The sequence below is a fragment of the Monopterus albus genome, unplaced genomic scaffold, assembly GCF_001952655.1.
Source record: "Monopterus albus unplaced genomic scaffold, M_albus_1.0 scaffold290.1, whole genome shotgun sequence".
Taxonomy (NCBI): domain Eukaryota; kingdom Metazoa; phylum Chordata; class Actinopteri; order Synbranchiformes; family Synbranchidae; genus Monopterus; species Monopterus albus.
The window spans coordinates 937440-960734 of record NW_018128170.1 but is presented as its reverse complement, the minus strand read 5'-3'; the positions used below and the strand labels follow the sequence as shown (position 1 = coordinate 960734).

The following is a 23295-nucleotide window of genomic DNA, read 5'->3' as shown; positions in this document are numbered from 1 at the left end:
TATAAACAGAATTATGTTGCTGGGCTCTGACCTTGCATCACATGGATCATCATGACAGAAAGTGTAATACATTTTTCCCCCTGACAGGCGTCTCCTCTGCATTTTCAAGCATCCAGACAACAATATCATCGATTGTTCAGGTTTTTACTGGTATACTACAGATTCAACCAAGGGACAGACAGACTGTGTTAAGGCTTTTGTTCCATTGTACTGTGAGTTTACCTCGAAAGCTTTGGAGCAGCTAACAAAAGCTGCCCCACATACATAATGCTGACTGAATGGGAGGATATAACTATAAACTGTGAGAAGTGGGATTCCTTCATGCATAAATATCTGTGTCAAAAAGGATGGAAATCTCTCATGGTAACAACTTCTGCAGTGTGATTAAAATATATTATAAATGGTTAAATACATGTAAATGCACTAGCAAAACATGCACGAAGGGATGGCAAATAAAGAGAAAATGATAGATTAAATGTGACTATAAAATGAGAATTATTTGCCTGTGGTGGATATATGGTTAGGAAACGGTTTGTCTGACATAACGAGGATCCACTGACCCGTTAAACGAGAACAGAGGGGTGGGGGGCCTGGAGGAGAGAAGTGAATGTGGGGATGAAGTAGGCAATTAGAATTCACTGCACAGTACAGTGAGTTTCTAACTAATGGGGGAACAGATTAAAAAAGGGGTGGGGTGTTAATAGATAGGCCCAGGACAAAGAAGAAAATCTGCATCAGTCGGTCTGATAAGAACTTTGAGCTTAATTTGTGAAAATGCCAGAGGAGGAAGAGCGAGAAAAGTTAGCCAAAGTTATCACACAGTGGAATAACAACAGACTGGACCTGTTTGAAATAAGCCAACCTGATGAGGTGAGTCGCTTGCAGTTTGGATTAACCCTCATTCTCTCCGTGTCTGGTAAACATAGGAAGCACTACAACACTGGTTTCTTTTTCCCCAGCAGAACCTGGAGTTTCATGGCGTGATCCGCTTCTACTTTGAGGATCATGCTGGAGGAAATATGGCTACAACGTGCCTTCGTGTTTGCAGCAACTCTTCCGCTCATGAGCTCATCCAAACGCTTTCAGAAAAATTCAGGCCTGATGTGCAAATGCTGACTAGTTACTCTCTGTACGAGATCCACACCAATAAGGGTAAGAGCTGGAGTCAGGGTACCAAAGTTAAACAACAATCAGTTACAGTCTGGCTCGTTGTTGTGTCTTTGATGTGACTTCCAGTCACTAAATTATCATACGATATGCATAAAGGACATGCAATTATATTTTGTTGAAAGCTTATACAATTAGTCAAATATTGAATCTAAAGAAAATTAATTTATACTAATCTTATTAATTGCTCTGTTTTCAAGCAAAAAAACTAAGAAAAGACTTCACAAAATGTGAAGATATCATACTTTAGTGTCTTTTAAATTTAAATAGAAGTGAATTTATGAATGATTAATCAATTTTGATAATCATTTAAGTCATTTTTCAAACAAAAATAATGAAAAAGGTGCAAACTATTCTTTGGTTCAAGCTTCTAACAAGGAATTGTCTTTGTCACATCATTTAAACAGAGTATCTTTGGATTTGTGCTCTGGTAGACATTTTAATAATTGTTCTGGGAAATAGTGATGGCTGTTTTTTCCACAGTTTTTCTACATTTCATAAACTGAACAATTAAAGAAAAAAAAGCCAAATTAACTGACATGTGCTGATTATCTTTCAAGATGTCATGTTAAACTTCTAATTGCTGTTTTTCCATGGCATGTTACACACAACGTGACTAACTGAAAAAGTATTAGGCAGATTAAACTCTAATGAAAATAACTTAATTGAACTCTTTTTCAGTTAAACAATTCATGTAGCACCAGTGAGTATATCAAAAATATATGTCTACACTTAAGTCAATCGCTATGATGCTATGTAGTCACTGCTCATTTAGGCTGTTAACATGCATACTCTGACCATTTTTGTGTTTCATATGTGGATTAGGACGCAAGTTGGATATGGATGAAAGACCTTTGGTTGTGCAGTTAAACTGGAACTCAGACAACAGAGAAGGATGTTTTGTGCTCATGAAAAACAAGCAGAATTTTCAGGTATCCTCAATCTATTGTACTTATATAAGAGTCATAACTGGACTCATCAAGTTGTTGTTTGACAGTTGTATGATATTTTAACCTGCACTTTCACATATTCACTCACATAATATCTCATGCTCCTTTTGAACAATAAAGGAAAACTGGCATGAGAAGGAAAAAGGAGGCCTGATTCAAACCTTCAAGAGCAGACTATTGAAAAAAGAAAAGAAAAACAAAACCAAAGTTGTTGACAGGGTTTCAGAAGATGAGCAAAGGTAAAATGCTTCAATTCAGTAATTATTCTTTTAGACTACTGGCCCCAGGCCTAATTTGCTTGACTCTCAGAATTACATCCAACAATTTTAAACAAATACCCAGGTCAACTGAAAAGCCACTGAACAGTGTTTGTGACCATGAGACAAAAGAGGGGTGCACACAGAAAAAGCAACAGAGCCAGGCTTCCCTCGGTGAGTAATCTGCAGATTGTAAAAGAATAGAAATGATAATGAAAACTACAGTGTAATGCATAAACAAGACCATGTAACAGTACATGCATATTTACTTTTAATCAGTGAGGACTATATTTTATAACATTATCAGCATAATTCAAGAGTAAAGCACTCTGTGTTTTCATCCTGACTTTTCAGATCAACCTGGGTTACCAGTTGGGATTATGTTCTGTGACAACTGTGAGTAGGAGACAGAGTTTAAGATATTTGTCTACTTTCATACTTATCAGTTATAAGCTCACTGGCTGTCCCTCTCATAATGTCCTCCTGCCCCCTGCTGGTGTTTTTTACATTTTAGTGGAGGAAGCCTTCCTGTCTGCAGTCATAAATTACGCCAGCAGCTCCACACTTCATTTCAAGCTCTCACCTGCATATGCCCTCTATGCTGCGGGACGCTTCGCTCTGCAACGCCATTACAAGCGAAGCCCTCCGCCATTAGGACATCCGCACAGTGTAGCCTTGATCACAAACAAAATGGTGGCTATGACAGGGAAGGTCATCCAGGCAAGTCCATGAAACTGGATAAATGGCCTAGTTTATAAGCAAACTGAGATACTGTTTAAACCAAGTGCTGCTGACAATCACAATATGACAAAAACATCTGTCAGATGTTCTGACAGTTTACACGACCTTGCTATATTTACCTTTCAGAGGCAGCAGACCATGGCCGGGGCTCTCTCCTTTTGGATGGCCAACTCTGCTGAGCTGCTAAACTTCTTCAAGCATGACAAAGACCTCAGCCCACTCACACAGCAAAGCCAGCTGGATCTATCCCACCTGGTGCACAAATCTTACAGGTAGACTACAACACATGGCAGGAATTTCAGTGTTTTAATGCATTTGGATTCAAACTGAAACTGCACCACACACTCAACAGATCACCTAAGACCAAAGGAGTCAAAAAAGTCACTGGACTAAAAACAAGTAACCAGAAATGCACCTGAAATTACATCTGAACCTGCTCACCGTGCTCCACACCTATTCATGCCTTTACGATCTGAGAGGCACGGCATGTCTCTTTCCACCAAATCAAACTGATTTAAAAATATGTTATTTCTCACTGCAACTCCCAAACCCCAACCGCACAGTTTACACAAGCAATTTAGCTATTGATCAGTTATTTGTCAGGTTTTTTTTCCAGTGATGCATATTTTTAAAGACTGAACTACCCCAAAAATAATTGACAAATTAAAATAATTGTTAGTGCAGCCCAAGATTACTGTTTATTGCATGATGATGTGCGATTCTAAGAAATGTTGACATAGTGTGAATTTAGCCTAACAGAGTTAATGGCTTGTTAGCTAAAGGCTACATTTCTATTTTTATTGTGCATTTTATTCCTTCCTAGTCACCTGCTACAATGTCTACAGAATGAGTTATTGAAGCACTTGCCAAAATTTCTGACTGATCCTGGGCAACAGGGTCCTCTGCCGGCTGGTATAGGTAAATATTCATTATTCAGACACTAAACCAACAATGATTTTATTCAATACACCATGCAGTTGGTGACCCTCGGCAGAGTTGTGATGCTGTAAGGCATTAGGTGCCTGTTATTAAATGCTATACTCTATCTTGCTTGTCACAGAGATGGTGCTGAATACGTTGATGAACACCATGTCTCTGTTACGCCACTGTCGGGTCAACCCTGCCCTCACCATCCAGCTCTTCTCCCAGCTCTTCCATTTCATTAGTGCCTGGCTCTTCAACCAGCTGATAAGCCCAGAGGCCAACACCCCAGGCCTGCGCTCCCACTACTGGGGAGCTACTCTCCGCCAGAAGCTCACCGCCATTGAAGCCTGGGCAGAGAGGCAAGGCCTGGAATTGGCTGCCGACTGCCACCTGGGACATATCATACAGGTCTGATGTAATTCATTTCTAAATTCCTGGGGTTTCACGAAAGGTCATATACAAAAAAAAATAAATCATGCACCAAAAACAAAATCAAATTGTCTTTTCAAATTGTACATTTTCTCATGTATAAGTACACTGACCAGCCACAACATTAAAACTGTTGACAGGTGAAGTGAACAACCTACATTTTCTTGTTACAGTGGCACCTGTCAAAGGGTGGAATATATTAGGTAAGACATATTTTAAGAGAAATTCTGTGAACTTTCTATTCTGGAGGCAGAAGCTGGTCAAACCTAAAGTTAAAATATTTGGCAGTCCAAATACAGTCAGTTACAAAAAGGAAAAACACATCAGTTGAACATGCATGAAAACAGAAGCTTCAATTTTATATTCATTATATTAGGTTTTTGCAATACATTTCTGAATGTGCTGGTGCTTTGCTATTTTTCTATCCGGTTTTATTCAGTGTCAGAGCGTATATTTGATGTTTCAGTCAGTACAAATGGTTAAAATAGCATTTCCTGGCTGTTTCCAGGCAACTGCACTGCTGACCATGAATAAGTACTCAATGCACCATGCCAAGGACATCCAAAAAACCTGTTTCAAGTTGAACTCAATGCAGCTGCAGACATTACTATCCACCTACCTCTATGCAGCCACTGAGCCTTGCATCCCCCATGTGAGTACTTTCAGGCTGTTCTTCAGTCATCAAGCTTCAGTTGTCCTTCTTGTCTGTAACTAAAATTATGATGCTGAATTTTAACAAGAGGAAGAGACTGTAGAAGTAACAGTTACCATTACTCCAATTCACAAAGAAATTTTCACAAATTCACAAATTTTTATGTAAATATAGAGAATCCACAGAGAAGATATTTGGGCATATTTAGTATCGATCAACAGTGCATATCGGATGACCAGTATATAAAATTAAGAATTAAACACTGAAACACAAAGCATGAAAGCAGGTCGTAACGTACAGTATAAACTTACTTTAACCCTGACACAAATTGCTTCTACATGGTCTCATATTTACTCCACCCACACAAATGCAGTATCAGGGGTTTGGCCAGCAGATGTCGGCACTTTAGACCCATTTTCAATAAACTAGCTTTATATTTAAGTCACTGCTTCAGAAAGCTTCCTTTAATCCATCACTACATTGAGCAAGCAGCCGTTAGCACCCTATCAAGTTTATCATTAGCCAAACACGAAAACACCTACAGCTGCAAGCCACAAATACTTACATTATTAAAGTAAAGCAGTCGCGGTTACAGGCTGTCGACAGCAGCACGGGAAATCGACCAGCCGTTTGTGGCATCGGTATCAAGCTGGATAGCAATCATAAGTTCATGAAAAGGAAGGAAAAGCGCAACGGCCAACCGTGGTAGCCCCAGTGAGCGGTGCTTTATCTGTTTAACTTTCCCGCCTTTACTAAAAACCTATCGGGACGGTCCACACTCCGCCCAGCAGGTGGCGGTAATGCACTTTAAGTTGGCTTGCAAACCGCCGTCATCATCATAAGAAGAAAACCTATCGGGTTTGTTAGATTTTCAGTCACGGGTCTATCAGCCTGGCTTTGTTTTATTACAGTAAATGCACACCGCGAGATACTAATACTAGTACAGCTGAGTTAAACCTCCAAAATATTAATAGCTATAGTAATAGGCTATTCAACTTTACTTTTCAGGGAACTGTTTCTACTGCTGTTACCATAACAACAGTTGCTACTGCCATCACCATGACAACTGCCACTCCTGCTGTTACCATTGATGAATAGTACATCTAGTGCTTTTATGATATTATCAGTACTGTAATCAACTACATATATCCCTACAGCTTCTGCTACTAGTAAAACTGGTGCTACTGTGCTACTGCTACCACAAGATGTAAGAAAAGTAGAAATATTCATTTACAACTGAAAGTCCTGCATTCAAAATCTTGCTCAAGTGAACCAAGAATTATCAACAAAATGTGTGGAAAGTATCACAAGGGAAAGTACTCTTTATGCAGCAGTACTAATATTGTATAGCTACTGGTGAATTATGCATTTGTGTGGTGAAAATTTAACTACATACTAGTTTCACTGATAAATTATTTATAAGCTGAATATACTACAGGCATTGTATGTTAATCTTCAAACTATAGCTGTCAAATAAACATCAATATTTACAGCAAGACAATATTTTATGAAATGTTGTAGAATAGCCTAATGTAGCCTATATATAGAATAAACCAAATATTGAATTGTGTACTTCAAAATTATACTTCAGTACATGAAAAAATGTATTGATTATATTCAGCTAATAAAACTATATCACTGCTGTAACTGAAACTACTACACTACTGTACTTGTACTAAAACAACTGCCTCTACAGCTAAAACCAGCATCACTGCAACTTAATCATTATAGCACCATTATTATAACTACTTTGATGATATGGTGTACTTAAACATATATCTCCGGTGATGTCAGAGGTGAGGGTCAGCTGTAGCCAGGTCTTCAGTATTTTGCTCAAGGTCATGGGAGGCAGACTGGATTTCCCTCCTCTGAAGCCTTGTCACAGGATGAAAAATACTAGTCTAGGTACTAGAATGACCTTTCCTTGAAATATTTATATCGTCAGATTAATTTGTCATCCTCACTGCAGGATTTGATTGATGCTGTAGTGACAGCTGCAGAGGCCTCAGCAGATAACCTGATTCGGAGTGAAGGACGGGGCATCCAGATAGAGGAGAGCCTCGACCTACACCTGCCCTTCCTGCTGCCAAAGGAAGGATACTCCTGTGACACTGTGAGAGGAATCCCTCCAGGGTTTAAAGAGTTTTTAGAGCCAATTTTCCAAAAAGGTATGGAACTCTAAAATGTGAAAATAAAATCTCAGGGTTGTGTTGTATTTAGTATAAACGCACCTGAATTATGGGTTCTTTATTCCATATTTGTATTATATGACATGCTTCTCTTCCAGGTCTCTGCTCTTTAACATACCAGCTGAACTCCAAGGGTGACTGGACTGTGTACTTCAGTGAACCTACACCCTCTGCAGAGAGCTCTTACTTGGTAAACAAAATCAAAGATTACTCTATGTTCTATGTTCCAGATGTGCTGACATAATTTAATTTCAAGATAAAATCAAGCACCTATGCAGGACATTTCATTTATATTTTCTTCAACAGGCAGCACACAGAGAGCCAGAGATGGTGACTATCACACTGAACAAACCTGTGAACAATAGGATGGGGGTCAGCATTGTGGCTGCCAAGGTGATCGTCTCCATTTTGACCAGAGATTTTATCCTAATTTTGATGTGCTCACAAACTGGAACCATCTGGCAGATGTCTCAGCTAATTAACGTCCTCCTCTTATTTTGCCACAGGGAGCAGGGCAGGGTAACCTTGGGATTTATATCAAATCTATTGTCAAGGGAGGACCAGCTGAAATGGTGAGATCTATCACAATTTTGATTCAGTTGAACTGGAAATGTGAAAAATGTATCTAATCAAATTATACAAGGAAAGACTGAAATAGATCTTGTATATCTCTACTCGGTGCAGACTGGCAGGTTAACAGTCGGGGACCAACTGCTCAGTGTGGATGGTCAAAGCCTGATTGGCCTCAGCCAAGAAAGGTAGCTACATAACAGTGTTATCCAAATATTGAATGTCCAATGAAAGGTATTTCTTCAGCTAATGTAATGAAACTGGTACTAAGTTTATAGAAGTGTAATCTCTATTGTCAAAACTTATCCAACATGAAAGAGCTCAGCGTTTTAGTTCTAGATCAAGACCCATGTCATCCAATTCAGATCATGAGACTGATTATACAGTCTCCCCACGTTTGCAAGGTCAATGGCAAGCTTGCTTCGCTAACCGTTTAATAAAGCAATCAACTGGAGAAATAATTTTATTATCTGATAGGGCGGCAGCTATCATGATGCAAACCGGCCCCGACGTGACCTTACGTGTTGCAAAGTTTGCAGCAAGCTACCATGGCCTGGGGGCTCTGCTGAGAGAACCAGCTCCAGATGGGAATACAGGTAAGAACCCAATATGTTAAACCAGCATTTTTCAATTTGTCCTTCATGTCCTAATTAAGATATTTTCTTGCTTGACAAGGAGATATACACGATGCCAAGTCAAACAGTAAAGCACTCATGCTGTACAGTGCTGTGGATCCTGGTCCCTCTGAAAAGCTCCACGAAAGCAGCCAGAAAAAGAAAGACCAGATAAAGCAGAGAAACAGGCAATTTTATCACTCCAACCCCAACATGACCAGTGGGTACACTTCTCTTCTGATTACTTATCACTGCTGGGCACAAACAGTACATGTCTTCATGTGAAATACTGTGCGTTTATTGCTTGTGGGTGAGTCATACGAACAACAGCGGTGTATTTATTCTCTCCCTATTTCAGCAGACGTCAGCCTGGTGGACGGAGGTGAACCTGCCGACCCTGCTGTGAGGGGGAACAACGTTGCTGCCGTTTCCAGTATCAACCTTTGCACTGATGTGAGATTTTTCTAGATTTCGCCGATAGGAGATCTTGTTTTTAAGTAGAGGGTGAACACTTACAGGAAGTAGACATGAAGGATCTTTTATTGATTCTGACAACAGAAAATGTTTCTCTCTAACAATATTGCTCTATATTGTTTTACAATTTTCCCATATTTCTGTGTAAAAATGCATTATTTCTTTTTTGCCATGGTCTTTCATAGGCATTTGCGGAAAGGTCTGAATTTTAATTAAAAACGTTCCCAATGTTTTTTGAAAGTACATTTAGTTTTTGTAGGAGGAAAAAAAAAGATGCTTAAATCATTCAGCTGCATTAAAGAAATGTCAGGTATACACCCAAGTGGAAAGAAATACTGTATAGTTACAAAATGTGCTGATTTTGTGACACAAAAGGGCCCATTTGTTTACTTTTTTCCCCTCTATTCAGACATTTCACAGGGAGTATTTGACACTACCAACCCCTGAATCCCAGGATAAGAACATATCTAGCTCTAGTCAACCACAGGAAACATCCAGACAGCGCTCCAGTAAGATGACTTTCATGGTAAGTCTGTAAATACCCTTATGGCACCATACAAAAAAAAAAAAATTAAAATTTGGATATTGTTTATAAATGCTACAATAATTTGTATTTACCCCTCCAGCATCAAGCCCTCTCACAGGAGAGCTTCTGTTTGGACAGTGGATGCCCCCTACTGGACAAAAGGCAGAAGATGTGGGAGCAGCAGGACTGGAGTGCAAAGCAAATCATGACCGCTTATCCGTCTTTCCCATTTCACTCAAGTACTTCCACTCACAACATCCTCTCTGATAACAATTCTCACACAAATCGCCAGCAATGGTCTCGTACAAGTGGCACCGGTGTCTCAAAAACCCCTTTTTCACATCATCCAACACCTACACCTTCAATCCAGCCGATACGCATCAACATCCCTGTAACCAGAGCAATGAAGACCCAGTTAAAAGCTCCACTCACCACCTTCCAGAGCTCATCTTTGCTGGCAGTAAAGATGAGTCAACCTCTCAGAGTTAATGGACATAACCAAAGTCCACAAAACCAGGATAATTGTATTCATGCATGCCACGTTTCTTCAACTGAAAAGCCACCCCAGCCCTTGTTTTCATCACAGCAACAAACACCCAGCACATGCAGGGGGCAAGCAGCAAAATCCCAAGCAAGCATTACTCCAACTAAACATGCTTCTTTCCAAGAACCTTACAGTCAACAGAAGAAGGGTACAGGTCCTAGGAAGCAAAAAGACCCCCAGGAGCTGCCTGACCCATGGAGGAGGGGGGCTCAGGAGAAGCAGCAGAGGCTTCGGGAGATGGAGCTCTTGGAGCAGGAGGTGCAGGAGCTTCCGGCTAAAGCAAAGCATTCATCAGAGGAGAACGACCGACTCCGCAAACTCCACCTGGAGTGGCAGTTTCAGAAAAGACTGCATGAAATTCAGAGAAGTGGAGAGGATGAGGAGGAAGATGAGGATTTCAACATGATGGTGATGATACAGCAACTGGAGACAAGAGCACAGGTGAAACATATGGTAAATGGACTGTATTTTATATAGCGCTTTCTCACAGTGTGTTGCACTGGCCAAAGCACTTTACAGAAGATCATACACCATTCACCCACAACATTCACACACCGATGACAACAGGCTGCCATGCACCGGCGCTAGTCAAGCCACCGGGAGCAATTCGGGGGTTCAGTGTCTTGCTCAGGGACACTTAGGCATGCGGGGAGACCGGGAGTTGACTGCCCTACCTCATGAGCCACAGCCACCCCACCTCATATGTCGCAGGCCTTAGACGTACTACAACATAGTTAAGTAAAACAGCTGTCTAGGCCCAGTAGATTTTGCAAACCAGTTTTGCCAGTAGATTAGTCACTTTGAAAGAAAGTGAATGAAGCATGCAGCCACAAAAATGTTTGTGCCAAATACAGTATATCATATGAACATTTTATTTACGACTCAACACTAGGTAAAATACGATTATGGTGTCTCACGCACTGGTATTATCATATGGGTTACATTAAAACATTGCCTATGAATTCTTATTCCATACTTGTATTAAATATATATATATATAAATCTATTTAAGCATGCAGCCACAAAAATGTTTGTGCCAAATACAGTATATCATATGAACATTTTATTTACGACTCAACACTAGGTAAAATACGATTATGGTGTCTCACGCACTGGTATTATCATATGGGTTACATTAAAACATTGCCTATGAATTCTTATTCCATACTTGTATTAAATATATATATATATAAATCTTTTTACAATGATATCATGCATGTAAGACTTTTCCTAACCTAAAAAAGATGTTGTAATATGTCAAAACATATTTTACATTGTATAAAAACACTGAAAATGTTATCAATAACTTACATAAATGAGTGACCACAGCATCTTTTAAAGTTATGTTTAAAATGTTTTAATAAACTTCCAACAAAGGAATAGCTCTATGAAAACTACAGAGAAATATGAATAATATATGCAACCTTTAAAAAGCCACAATGACCTATATTTAATTATTTATTTTTGTTCTCCATCTTTAGAGCAACAAAAGCTCTGGAGGAAATGTCAACAGCGAACCAAAAGAGGTGGAACAGCAGGAAGTAACTTGCCTCTCCGAGACAGAAAACAGAGCAGAAACAGGTACCTGTTCGCTAAACACATAAATAATTGCCATTTCATTTAATCAATTTATATGATTTTCATTTCCACGTTTTTGGCAGATCACAGATCAAGTGGACTGACTCGAGCTGTTCACAACATGGCGTCAAAAGAGTGAGTCGACATTTTTTTGGCAACTGAAGCATAAAATAGAAGTTCAATCAAATCTTACAAGCGTCTGAACTATTAATACAGCACTTCTACTCATGATGACACAAAAATGTCCATGCGCTGTTGTGTGCTATCATAATAATCTTCTGATATTTGTCTATTCCGCTTCATCAAACAATAAGATATTTTAATCATTTGTTTTTTCATTTGTTACCCTAACCCTTTACCAGTGTTTGAGAGGAGTCCCTGAGTAAAATCTGCAAACTACACTTTATAAAAATATTTTAAAACTGCCCAAGCTGCTGTTTGTGTCCCCATAAATGCTCCCACATGAGCAATACAATTCAAGTATTCCATCTAATATAATAGTCTATTTGCAGAAACCAGGAGGAGAAAACCAAGAGAGTGTCAGCTCCTGAAAAGCTCCCATTCAAGGAGCACCAGCCCCTCCTTTTCTCTGATGTCCAGTGCATAAATGGAGGTTAAAGCCTTGTAAACAGAAGAGGAACGTGTATATACACTCACCAGCCACCTTTTTAGGCACACTTGTACAACTGTATGCGCTTCAATGCAACATCTCCGCCTTAACATCCGTTTATAAAGCTCAAAATGTTTCAGTTTTTGGTGAAATTGTCACAAATATATAAATTAAATGATATGTTTATTATAAAGGTGGTGTTATACTGGACTACATTATAATATAACAATAGAGAGACACCTCTGAACATAAGTACAACTGTATGCGCTTCAATGCAACATCTCCGCCTTAACATCCGTTTATAAAGCTCAAAATGTTTCAGTTTTTGGTGAAATTGTCACAAATATATAAATTAAATGATATGTTTATTATAAAGGTGGTGTTATACTGGACTACATTATAATATAACAATAGAGAGACACCTCTGAACATAATGAAATCCAGTACAACACCACCTTTAACTATGACCTCAATAATAAACATATAATTTATATATTTATGACAATTTCACCAAAAACAAACATTCTGAGCTTCCTAAACACAGATGTTAAGGTGGAAGTGTTGCATTGAATCACATACAGTTGTACCTACAGTAATAAAAGTAGCCGGTGAGTGTGTAAACAAATGTAATAATGTGCAAGCATAGGTATCCAGTACAGTATACAGTACCATGTGAATAGGCAGTGTGGGTATGTACTAACTACAAAAGGTTTGTCCTAAGTAAATGTCCCAGTAGCATACTACATTTTACTGCCTATTTAGATGTGTTATTGCTCATCTACTTTACATTTCACTTGTATTATGTGGCATTCATGTGGACGACAAAGTAAGAATCTCATTGTACAGGGAAAGACGTTTCCTAACTGTGCATATGACAAACACCTTGACCTTGACCTACTGTGTGCAATTTCAACATTTCAGTTCAGTATTTTTATCCAGGATAAAATTTGTTTTAATCACCTGTTTGAACATAGGTTTTTGTATTTTTGTATTCCTAGATAATGAAGTATTCATTAGGAATATAATTGAGGCACTTCTAAGTTTAATAACTGTAATAATCATTGTTGCATCTGTTTCCTTCCAAATGCAGAACTGTGTTTTAACTGTAAAATCTACTTTGTTCGCTGGTAAAACTGTACCACTGCCTTCTCTTGCTCATGAGTTTCGATCGAGCCTCGCCGCAGTCGCCGGATCTCATTGATGGCGTCGATCCCTGAAATCTTCCTGGTTTTCACCAGATAGCAGGCCAGCATGGTCCCCGTTCTCCCATAGCCATGCAGGCAGTGAACTCCCACACTCTAAAGAGGAACAAGGTTACAATAAATTTTACAATGTTTATTTGTGGTTGATTACCAGTAAGGCTTTTCATTGTCTGTGACTTCAAACTGAAGATGTTTGGGCTTTAGACCGTTAGTGGGAAGAAATCATGACAAGTATTCTCACATCTTTTTCAAATTTTTTTTTTTTAGAACAAATGATTAATCGCTTAATTGAGAAAATAACTGGCAGAATAAATGATAAGAGCAATTAGTTGACACCCTTCTGATTACTGGAGAAGAAAATCAGATAAACAACTGACTAGGTTTCAGTAAAAGCCATGGAGCTGATAACCTTTCACAATTGTTATGAGGGTTTTAATAACTGAATGTATGGAACGCATTCCTACACATGACAAACTATTACAGCCTTTTACCTTTTCATTCATGCATGGTGAAGGAACTGCAAGGCTGTTTTTCCCTTTACACTGTTCCAGGGGATCAGTTAATGTCAAATACACCTGATGCCAAATGTTTTAGATTGCAGTACTGCAGCTTGAGAGACAGCTAAACAGACTTGACCCTGGAGAGTCCAGAAGTACTTTATAAGCAGAACCATCCATCACATCACGGTCCATCAAGTATCTGAGCTCTTACCTCCCCCTTGCAGTTGGCCTCATCCACGATAGAGAGGAATAGATCAATCTGACTTGATGAAGGAGGAGTGAAGTCAGCGATCTTGATGTGATGCAGTTGTAGCTCTGGGCATGAGTCGTGATAAGGTGGTTTTCTTTCACTCAGAGAAATCAGGTGTTTGATACCATTGTCCAGCAGATATTGGTAATGACATGGCATCCTGGGCATGGCCATGCCAGCCAGTTTGCCTGGCTCAACCCAGGAAAAGTTGTGTGGAGGAGCGGAGGCCATGGCTTGTTAAACTGAAGAGAGGTAGATAGAGCCATATTTGCATGCATCACTTTGCTGCAGAACCTGATATGCCTTATTAAAAACACTGAAATAAGCAGCAAAACCTGTCAAAGTACGTAGCTCAAACACACACTTTTGGATATAAAAACAAGGGATAAGTCTATTATAAGAAAACTGTTTTAAGCACGACATTTTTAAATAAATATTATCTTTCCAACTAGTTGGGTAATTTAAGTCAAGCGATTGAAAAACCTGTGCAAAATGTAAACACTCACTACAAGAATGACACACTAGCTATACTATAAGGTAGTGTCAGGCTATTTTCTAGCAAACATTAGCATTACCGGCTAGGCTGGATAGTTCAGTGTCTTACTGAGGGATCAGTTTATCAACAGTACATATTAAGCATAGGCCCGATGTATAAATATACTCCGTAACGCTCACCAGACTCCACCTAGTTTTACTGAAGGATTAGTACGATAAGATAAGCATGCTGTGCCAAATTTGTCTAGCCTATATATTAATTTAGAGCCGCTTGGAGATAAAGCTAACTAGCTAACAGCAGATGTCCATATTCATACTACGTTGCGCTAGCTATTAGCTTATGCTAATACATCTATTGGCTAACCATTATCATTGAACACAGCTATCTTAGATCAATGATCCATATATCCCATAAAATATCGGTAAAGTTACTTACAGTACAGGGTTTTTTTGGGCGAAGAAGACTTCTTGTCAAGATGGTGCTACTTAACTTAGCTGAACGTTAAGATAGTTGCTCCCTTCACTGCTGACAGGCGTGAATAAGATAAAACCTCACTGTGCTCACTACAGTAAAAGCAGCTACAAACACCTTATAAAAACAAGGTAACTTAAGTTTGTTGCAATACTAGGTGGGACAGTGCTATAGTTAAGCCTACCCGTCGATCCACCAAGATGGAACGCAGCTGTCATTAATCCGTTCTGAAAAGCAACATGAACTAACCCATTGTTGTCGGGTGGGGTTGAAGTATGAGGATAGGATTAAGAGACTATTTTGATAAAACGAACAGCAGCTCCGTGAAGAGGTATCGCTCTTTTCACTGTTCAAACACAGATTTGACTGCAGACATTTTATCATCATACAGAAATTAAACTATAGCACTAACAGAATAATAAGAATTATAAGATAGCTTGATGAACTCTGTATGTATGTCAGGATGGCCGAGCGGTCTAAGGCGCTGCGTTCAGGTCGCAGTCTCCCCTGGAGGCGTGGGTTCGAATCCCACTTCTGACAGTAACATTTTTTTTAAATATTACTATAGTTATTTCATGTTTGTAGAGAGCTAAATCTTTTCATTCCATCTTTCCATATGTTTCCGCTCCTGAGTATTATCGGTTTTTATGTTTAGTTTTTCCAATATTGAATTAACAACAGTGGTGGAACTGTATTGAGATCCTTTACTTCTTTATGCCATTGCAGTGTAGAGGGACAAATAAGGAATATTGTACTAAAAATAGTGAAACACTGGAAGGTATCTACTTGATTTTTCTAACACTAACACAGACGACTGAAGCCTCATATTAAGTTCAGATACTCTTTGAAATCATTTTTTTACATAAACTGTGGATTTTGTCTCCTAACACTTACAACAAACCTGATTTGGGAACAGATCTCTTCAATGTGTAAAATATCTTATTAATAATCTTTATCCCAGGATATAACTACAGTATGACCCAGAGGTTGTCATATCACAGAAAGGCTCTTACCATGCCAAATCCACAACATTTAAAATGTGTTTCTCCTGCCGCAGAATACCAATGCTCTTCCTAAAATGGAAAATGGTGCATAGATGATTTAACCTGTTAAACCGCCAGAAGCTTGGCTGGAGCCAAGTATCAATGAAAGTCAGACAACTTTACTTGAAACCGTGGTGGAGAGCTTTCAAGGATAGTGGAGAGTTTTCAAGGATGCCAGAAACTAGATTATAGGGTAAATTACAAAGAAATATTTGTGAAATTGTATTTCCATTTCAGACAAACCACAGTGTTATTGTTTCTCAGTCTGAGCACTACACAGCTTCAACTGAGCTTTGAAACATGCAGATATGGGAAATTTAAGGGATACTGTCACAAACTGTGGGGTTTATTTAAATTTCTTTTAGTTTGTGTATAGAAATAATACCTAACATTTGAAATAAATGGAACAATTTGCACACAGTGAGTCCACAAATCCACCTCTTAGTATCTGAAGACTGTGAAAGCTGCTGCTTCATCTTGTTTTTCAACCTGCAATGCACTGTATAAATCTGTCACCAATGTTATTTTAAATTTAAAAGATGTCCACGTTAAATCAATCTTGTTTTAATGTTTTTGGCGCTTCCAGATGGAGGCTGTGTCTTTCATACAATCTCCACATGAAAGCAAGGAGAGAAAACTGTTGTCCATTTCATGCAATAGTTAATAATACAAACACAAACATTCAGAACTCACAGCACAGCACAGTTTACTTGCTAGTCATTTTATACAAATAGTAGAAAGAGGGTTTGTATCTGAAGGAGACAAACTGCATCACATTTGTCAGATATTTGATAGACTTGATTTTTCAGAAACGTATTTGTAAAGAGAATCACAGAGTTGAATGTTTCAAACATCCTGTAAAAAAAAAGCTTTCATAACCTGTTGGTGTTAAAAAACAATAACAGAGCAGTCTTAGTAATCACATAGTTATAGAAAGCTATCTCGGTGATAAGTAAAGTTGAAATAAACATAAACAACTTAAAAAAACATTCCAATAATCAGGTGGCATCTAGTGGTAGGCGTATTTTCATTTGCTGTCCTACAGTGCTCAGCCCACAAACCATTTAAATGAACATCTGGAAGTCCCAAAAGAATCACATTGTTATTTTTATTCTCATTTGTTTTTGTTTTTTTTGTTTTATACACATCACAACCTGAAAAGTTGATAGGCTGACTGGTTGTCCATCACATCTTACCATCACACTCATCAACATCATTTCTTTTGTGTCATCTAAAAGCACAGACCCCTTCAACATGCTGCAACACTGCTCAACAAAGCAATCACAACCCCTTGAATGGTTATATGTTATCTCTGTGGTTTTAATTTTTGCACTCTTTAGGTGCATTGGAGAAAGGGGGCAGTAATTGCCGTGCCTTCCTACATGAAGACTTCTATGTATTTTGAACGTCCATGTTCAAAGTCCCACACTGAGCAGACTGCTGAAGGTGCCACGGCATGTTTACAGGATGGCACAGAAGAACTTCTTCTCCCTGAACGGGTTCTCTGACGCAGGCACCGGCGATAACAGAGGGTCCTCTTTGGCGTGGGCTTCACAGTATGACATTAAGTCCGCCGCAGCTTTTGACACCTGGAAATTAAGCACACGCATGCAAACACATGTCAGTACCAGAGCCCTTAAGATAGAAGAGCTGCAACACTGAGGGGTCACAAATGGCAGCAGGTCACATGGCTCGTAGCTTCAAATAGTTCCAGTCAATTCAGATTTATTGTTTTCTGTAAGGAACAGCAGGATTTATCAGTAAATTACTGCTTCTAATGACTTGAATAGTCTTGCAAACGAATTCTGTTTTGCTGTTAAGGATAGTTCAGCTAATTTGGCAGCTTAGTTAGGTACCTAATATATTAAAGTGACCCAGTATTTGAGGGAGACAGTTTAACAAGTTGTAAAATGTGCATAAATGTTTTGACACATGTTGCTAACTTAAAACCCCAAATCAGAAAAAGTTGGGGCAATATGTAAAATCAAAATTAAAACTGAAAATAGTGATTTGTAAATCATCTGTGTCCTGTATCACATTGAAAACAACTGAAATGAGTGTTTATTTTGAACAAAGAATAAAACTGATGAGGTACCATATCATATAATGTGTTGCTGTGTTGTTTTCAATGCACGTTCAGTGCAAAGTAGATGAAAAACACATCAAGTCACCTTTATCCTGTCAATGTTGGCCTCCATCTTCAGCTGCTCCACCAGCTTCCTGGCTTGTGCAATGCTGGCTGTGTTATTGCTCGCCATTGGCGCTATCAGTCAGGTCTTGTGTGCTGTCTACACAGAAAAGAAAGAACATCCCAAATGCTGTAGTTCACCCACAGTGTGCAACTGGTGGAGATGAGCACTGTAAAGTAGCAGGCATGCAGAGTTTATTATCACATGCCTGTGAATAGGCATGCAAACCACAGACACAGGCATATTATTTATGGTGTCAGTTGCTAGGCAGCCCATGACAGTGAGGGGGAGGCAGAGAAGGTGGGAGGAGAGTGAGGGGGCAGCACTTTGTCCAGCACTATATTTAAAATAGATAAATGGCTAAGGCACATTATTGGTTCCAAAGATAAAAACTCTTATGTTGGACTGAGAACAGTGTTTTTTTTCGAATGTCCACTTCTCAGTCACAGTATCACACAGGGGCAGCGGCCACCTCCTGCCTCGTGTGAGGGACGATAACTCAACAGCCTGGTTTTGTTCGTCTTTGACACAACAAAAAACAGGTCGGTCTATGGAGCCAGAACAATTATGTTAAACTTTGGCACTGAAAAATAAAACTTGGCATTGTGACTAACACGTTCCTCCAACATCTCCCATAGGTGTTCAGCTGGGTTGAGCTCTGGTGACTGTGAAGGTCACAGCATATCATTCACATCATTTTCATCTTCATCAAACCATTCAGCGACCCCTCGTACCCTGTGTGTAAACATCTACTTCCAATATGTTTCGTCCACTGTCTGTTACACTAGTTTGGCATCACCAGTTGTACATGTGCCTTTCCTAACCTCTGATTAAACAGATCAAGCTGCAGGCACTCTAAAACAGCATCATCCTCGGTGTGTGATCAATCCTCCCTGCATCCCCCTCTGTCAACTGTCTGTATGCACCGTGGTATGACTCAGCGTGGGGTTGAGACTGATCTCAGCGAGGTGCCGGAGCTGAGCATGAGTACTGACGCTCCATGGCGGCACACCTGCTCATCAAGCCGGTAACTCCCGCAGGAATCTGGACCCTGCAGACCTGATGGGCTTCATTAATTAAAACAGGGCCACCAGTTAGTCTCATTCACACAGTAATCTGATTTATTCATTTTTGACCACCTTCCACAGCATCTGTGAACAAATAACAGCTGTGAACAGCTAAATCTGACAAAATAATAAATTGATAATATTCCTCATTTCCAGCTACAGTGATGCAACCAGTTTGTTTCCCGTTTCTTACCACACCAAGTACAACAAAGTGTGGTCAATGACACATGGTTGCATTTTAGCACCACAACTATTTGTCAGTTCTTCTGATTATTCATAAGTCAAAAATGATTTTAAAAATGCAAATCACACATTGTCAGAGCCCAGTAACTTATTATTTTTCCTAACAAACGGTCAAAAGGCTCAAAATATGGGGAAGAAAAGCACAACCATCACATCCCAGAAGACAGAACCAGAATGTTCTAGGACTGTTGCACTTGATAAACTGCTGATCTTGACAAGATTTACAGAAAAAGTTTTTGCCCATCAGACTCAAAGCAAAAAGGACAAAAGACACGTGTGGAGCAGTTCTGAGAGTAAACAGACATCTATTATTCCTTGTCATTTTGAGAGTCACTGGAAACAAACTTCACTGTTAAAATAGAGACGGAAGTAAAAAAAAAAAAAAAAAAATCTACCTCATTCCCAATCTTTTAGGGCTGCACACTTCCTCTGAACTGAACAGTGAGATCTGGAGCCAATGTCGGTGCAAACCAACTGACAATCTGAAGAGGATTTATGAGCACAACCTGCAGCAGGCTGCACAGCATTACCAGTGTAACATAAACACTGTGTTGTAGTCAGAGCAGCTGAGGGATCCTGGTTTTTCTCACTCTGAGCACTTTTTCACCTTTTAGGGTTATAATGTTTTAATTCAAACTTGGGTATGTGTCAAAAAACAACAGTGTCAGCTCTTGCAGGAATTCCTTTTTGTACCAGTGAAACCAGTTGACATAGATTATAAAACAAAATGTTACACATAAATAATTGTTCTACTAATTATTACATTATCATGTCTTTCTTCCTAAATGTTGAAATACTGAAGAAAGAGAAGCAGAAAGACATGAAGTAATACCATTCCACCTTGATTACATCAACTGTGGTGATTTTTGCAATACGTCTTCACAACAGACTCCCGGGTCCAGTGCACTGATATGATTGTGAGGTTAAAATACTATAATCTGGGAGCCATATGTCAACTTTCAATCTGCAATATCCTGCTATCCCTGACAGGGTTGTTCAGTGGGTGTCATATTACATGTCAAGTTTAAAACTGAATCACATCATGAGTTCTAATTCTTGCATACTAAACTAAATCCAGGGTAGAAACGTACTACAAGGGGGTAACTGACAAGCAAAAATTAGTCTTTGGTGCATTTTGTATTGAGGCCATAATATAATTTCAAAACTCAAGGGAAACATCAAAACAAGTCAACGTTTCACCAGAAAATTGATGGGGAAAGATGACACCCTTTAAGGTTACTGGGATGTCTACCGAAAAGTAGGGCTTCATTATTTACAGGAAATAATCAGAGACTGTGAGAAAGTTGTCTAGCTAGTGTGGAACTGACAAGGAGACATGATGGTTTATGTAAATATTTTAAAAGAAAATGGAAAACTGTCCCTTAATGGGCTGGAAGGTAAAGGAAAGAAATGCGTAGTTTTGATTTTCTTACCTCTCCAGCAATTCGTTTGCAACTATGCTAGTGACTCTGTGGCTATACTATGACACAGCTCTGCTTAATGTCAGCAAGCTCACATGGCTGAGGTGCTGGATTATTTCTAGGCCAGTAGCAGTTACTTCTGTGTTTCACTTTACTTGTATTTTCAAAACAAATGCAAACACAGACGTGCAAAAGTTTAAATATTAAACAAAATGTTAAGGAAAAGCAATTTAGCACACCTGTGACTGTGTACACACAGTTCTCTTCCTGCTTATTGTCGGTGGAACACATGAAAATGCCATGCTGACATTTTCATATCTAAAGAGGGGGCGAGGAGATGGTGACATGGAGCAGATGCCCATGCATGCGTGTGTCAACTCAAGGAGGAAAAGCTGGAACCTCAAAGCAGCTAAAAGAGCTTAAAATAGATAATAAATGTCACTGTTGCATGTTCTTTTAGCTTCAGAACAACTCATTTCTGATTGTTCTGGGTTTCATTTCAGGATGAAGTTCTACCGCTGCTCTCTGTATCATTGAACCTCTTGTCCTTCCTACCCATCAGCTGCTCTGAATACCACCCTGAGACGCCACACATGGTGTCAACATGCTGATAACTGTGACATCCCAACAGGCACTGATAAATAATGCACTGAGATGGACGCAGGCCTTAACTGTCTCAGCTGTTGACAACTTTGTAGAAGCTGTTGGGTTAAATTCAAAAGCTGTTTGCTGTTGCACTGCTTTTCAAGCAGAGGGAGGGTGCTGTCATCACTGACCACTTATGCTGTGATATTATGAAACTGGCTGGTATTTGCATGCTGGGCCTCAGCCTTGTTATATTGCTACTTCCTCTTTCCTTGACGTACCTTGCCTGCTTACTCCTCCGCACTCTGCCCCAGTGTCTGCCTGCAGCTCAGTCGTCAGCAGTTTGTGTCCGCCCAGTTCTCTGCAAGTAGAGAGAAAATGAAGAAAGCAAAAACGAGTGAGAAGCTCTGCGTGCTTTCATTCTTGCATTTCAAATGAATTGCACCAAAGCTTGTGTGTGTAGCCTCTGTCTTCTGGTCACTGTGTCAGAAAGTCACAATTGGCTCTCACACACACACACACACACACACACACACACACCAGTCCAGGGAAAAAACTGACAGAGAGACAACACAACAGACTACAGAGAAAGTGACGCACAGTCACAGGGACAAATGCTTTATGGCTTTACAGAAATAGTTTGACATCTTGGAAAACATATTTATCCATGTTTTTGCTGAGAGTTAAATGAGAACATGTCTGTAAGGTAAACATGTAACTATAGTCAGCACATGGGTTAACTTAGATTAGCATAAAAACTTACAACAGGAGGAAGCAGCTAGCCTGGCTCAAAGGTTAAGAAAAAGCTCCCATAAAGCTCATTAAATAACAACCTCATTTGTTTAATTCATACACTGTGTAAAAATGACCAGTTGTGGTAACACTGGGATCAGTGATTTTAATGTAGAGAATGTGAAGGTACGTCACACCATGTTGAATGTTAGGATGCGTCATTTTGGGAGGAGGCGCTGTATTTACATGCACACAATCTTGTTTTCTTTGGCTAAAAAGTTGTTTAAATAATTTAGGTCTCACTTTACTGACTGTGGTAATTCAGGATGGATAACCTTAGCTAACTGTAGCTAACTCGTATAGCCGACCCAGAGATCCCATCGACAATAGTAACACACTGACAAAACGACTGCACACTGATCTCAGCTCTTGGTTCTGGAGCTAACGCTGGCTAGCAGCTGTCGGCAGGTCACACAAACAGATGAATCCATTTCTATCCTGTCTGTGCTCAAACTGAACACTAAAGTGGACATTTGGATGTAACTGAAGCATCCGTTGATACTGTATATGTAGCTGTATGTAGATAGTATTTACTTTTGAAAGTTAACTTACAGATGTATGTAGTGTACAGTATATCTCTATGAGGGGCATAGATATAACACGTTCACTAGTGGGCTTTAGGGTCACCAAAGGTCAGAGAAAGGCTAGACATTTCCCCGTGTTGTACCCGGTACTTTTTACCATACTGACTCTGAGAGACGAGACAGTCCAAGTAACTACAAAACAGTGCTGATTTATTCAAAGGATCACAGGTAAAATTAACATTACACGCTCAGGTATCTTGCACCTCCAAACTGCTCGCAGGCAGATG

The 23295-nt window shown here is 39.4% G+C and overlaps 3 protein-coding genes and 1 non-coding gene across 6 annotated transcripts in view; 2 read left to right on the top strand and 2 right to left on the bottom strand.

The window, feature by feature from the left end:
* Positions 1–679: 679 nt before the first annotated feature.
* Positions 680–12395, top strand: afdnb (afadin, adherens junction formation factor b). The gene is made up of 24 exons (XM_020622864.1): positions 680–870; positions 963–1152; positions 1993–2099; positions 2238–2356; positions 2460–2548; positions 2729–2770; positions 2889–3094; positions 3242–3387; positions 3939–4033; positions 4176–4447; positions 4977–5175; positions 6278–6327; positions 7090–7288; positions 7408–7499; positions 7616–7702; positions 7816–7881; positions 7994–8067; positions 8357–8475; positions 8555–8713; positions 8852–8946; positions 9377–9493; positions 9594–10490; positions 11519–11618; positions 11699–12395. Exons 1-24 carry the CDS (start codon positions 775–777, stop codon positions 11752–11754), a joined length of 3672 nt encoding a protein of 1223 aa, XP_020478520.1. The 5' UTR covers positions 680–774; the 3' UTR covers positions 11755–12395.
* Positions 12396–13047: 652 nt separating this feature from the next.
* On the bottom strand, positions 13048–15537 carry dusp23b (dual specificity phosphatase 23b). Its single transcript, XM_020622894.1, has 3 exons — positions 15109–15537; positions 14139–14419; positions 13048–13523 (listed from the first exon to the last, which is right to left on the bottom strand). Exons 2-3 carry the CDS (start codon positions 14406–14408, stop codon positions 13338–13340), a joined length of 456 nt encoding a protein of 151 aa, XP_020478550.1. The 5' UTR covers positions 14409–14419; positions 15109–15537; the 3' UTR covers positions 13048–13337.
* Positions 15538–15601: 64 nt separating this feature from the next.
* trnal-cag (transfer RNA leucine (anticodon CAG)) lies at positions 15602–15684 on the top strand. Its single transcript has one exon. It is a non-coding gene; the product is annotated as a tRNA-Leu (tRNA).
* Positions 15685–17081: 1397 nt separating this feature from the next.
* Positions 17082–23295, bottom strand: part of LOC109973363 (guanine nucleotide-binding protein G(I)/G(S)/G(O) subunit gamma-2) — a 20894-nt gene continuing 14680 nt past the window's right edge. For all 3 annotated transcript variants that reach the window (XM_020622885.1, XM_020622886.1, XM_020622884.1), the window contains 3 exons: positions 21974–22053; positions 18359–18475; positions 17082–17776 (listed from right to left, as the gene is read on the bottom strand). In XM_020622885.1, coding sequence (XP_020478541.1) covers positions 17648–17776; positions 18359–18445 — 216 coding nt within the window. In that variant the 5' untranslated portion in view covers positions 18446–18475; positions 21974–22053 and the 3' untranslated portion in view covers positions 17082–17647. The remainder of the gene's footprint in view (positions 17777–18358; positions 18476–21973; positions 22054–23295) is intronic.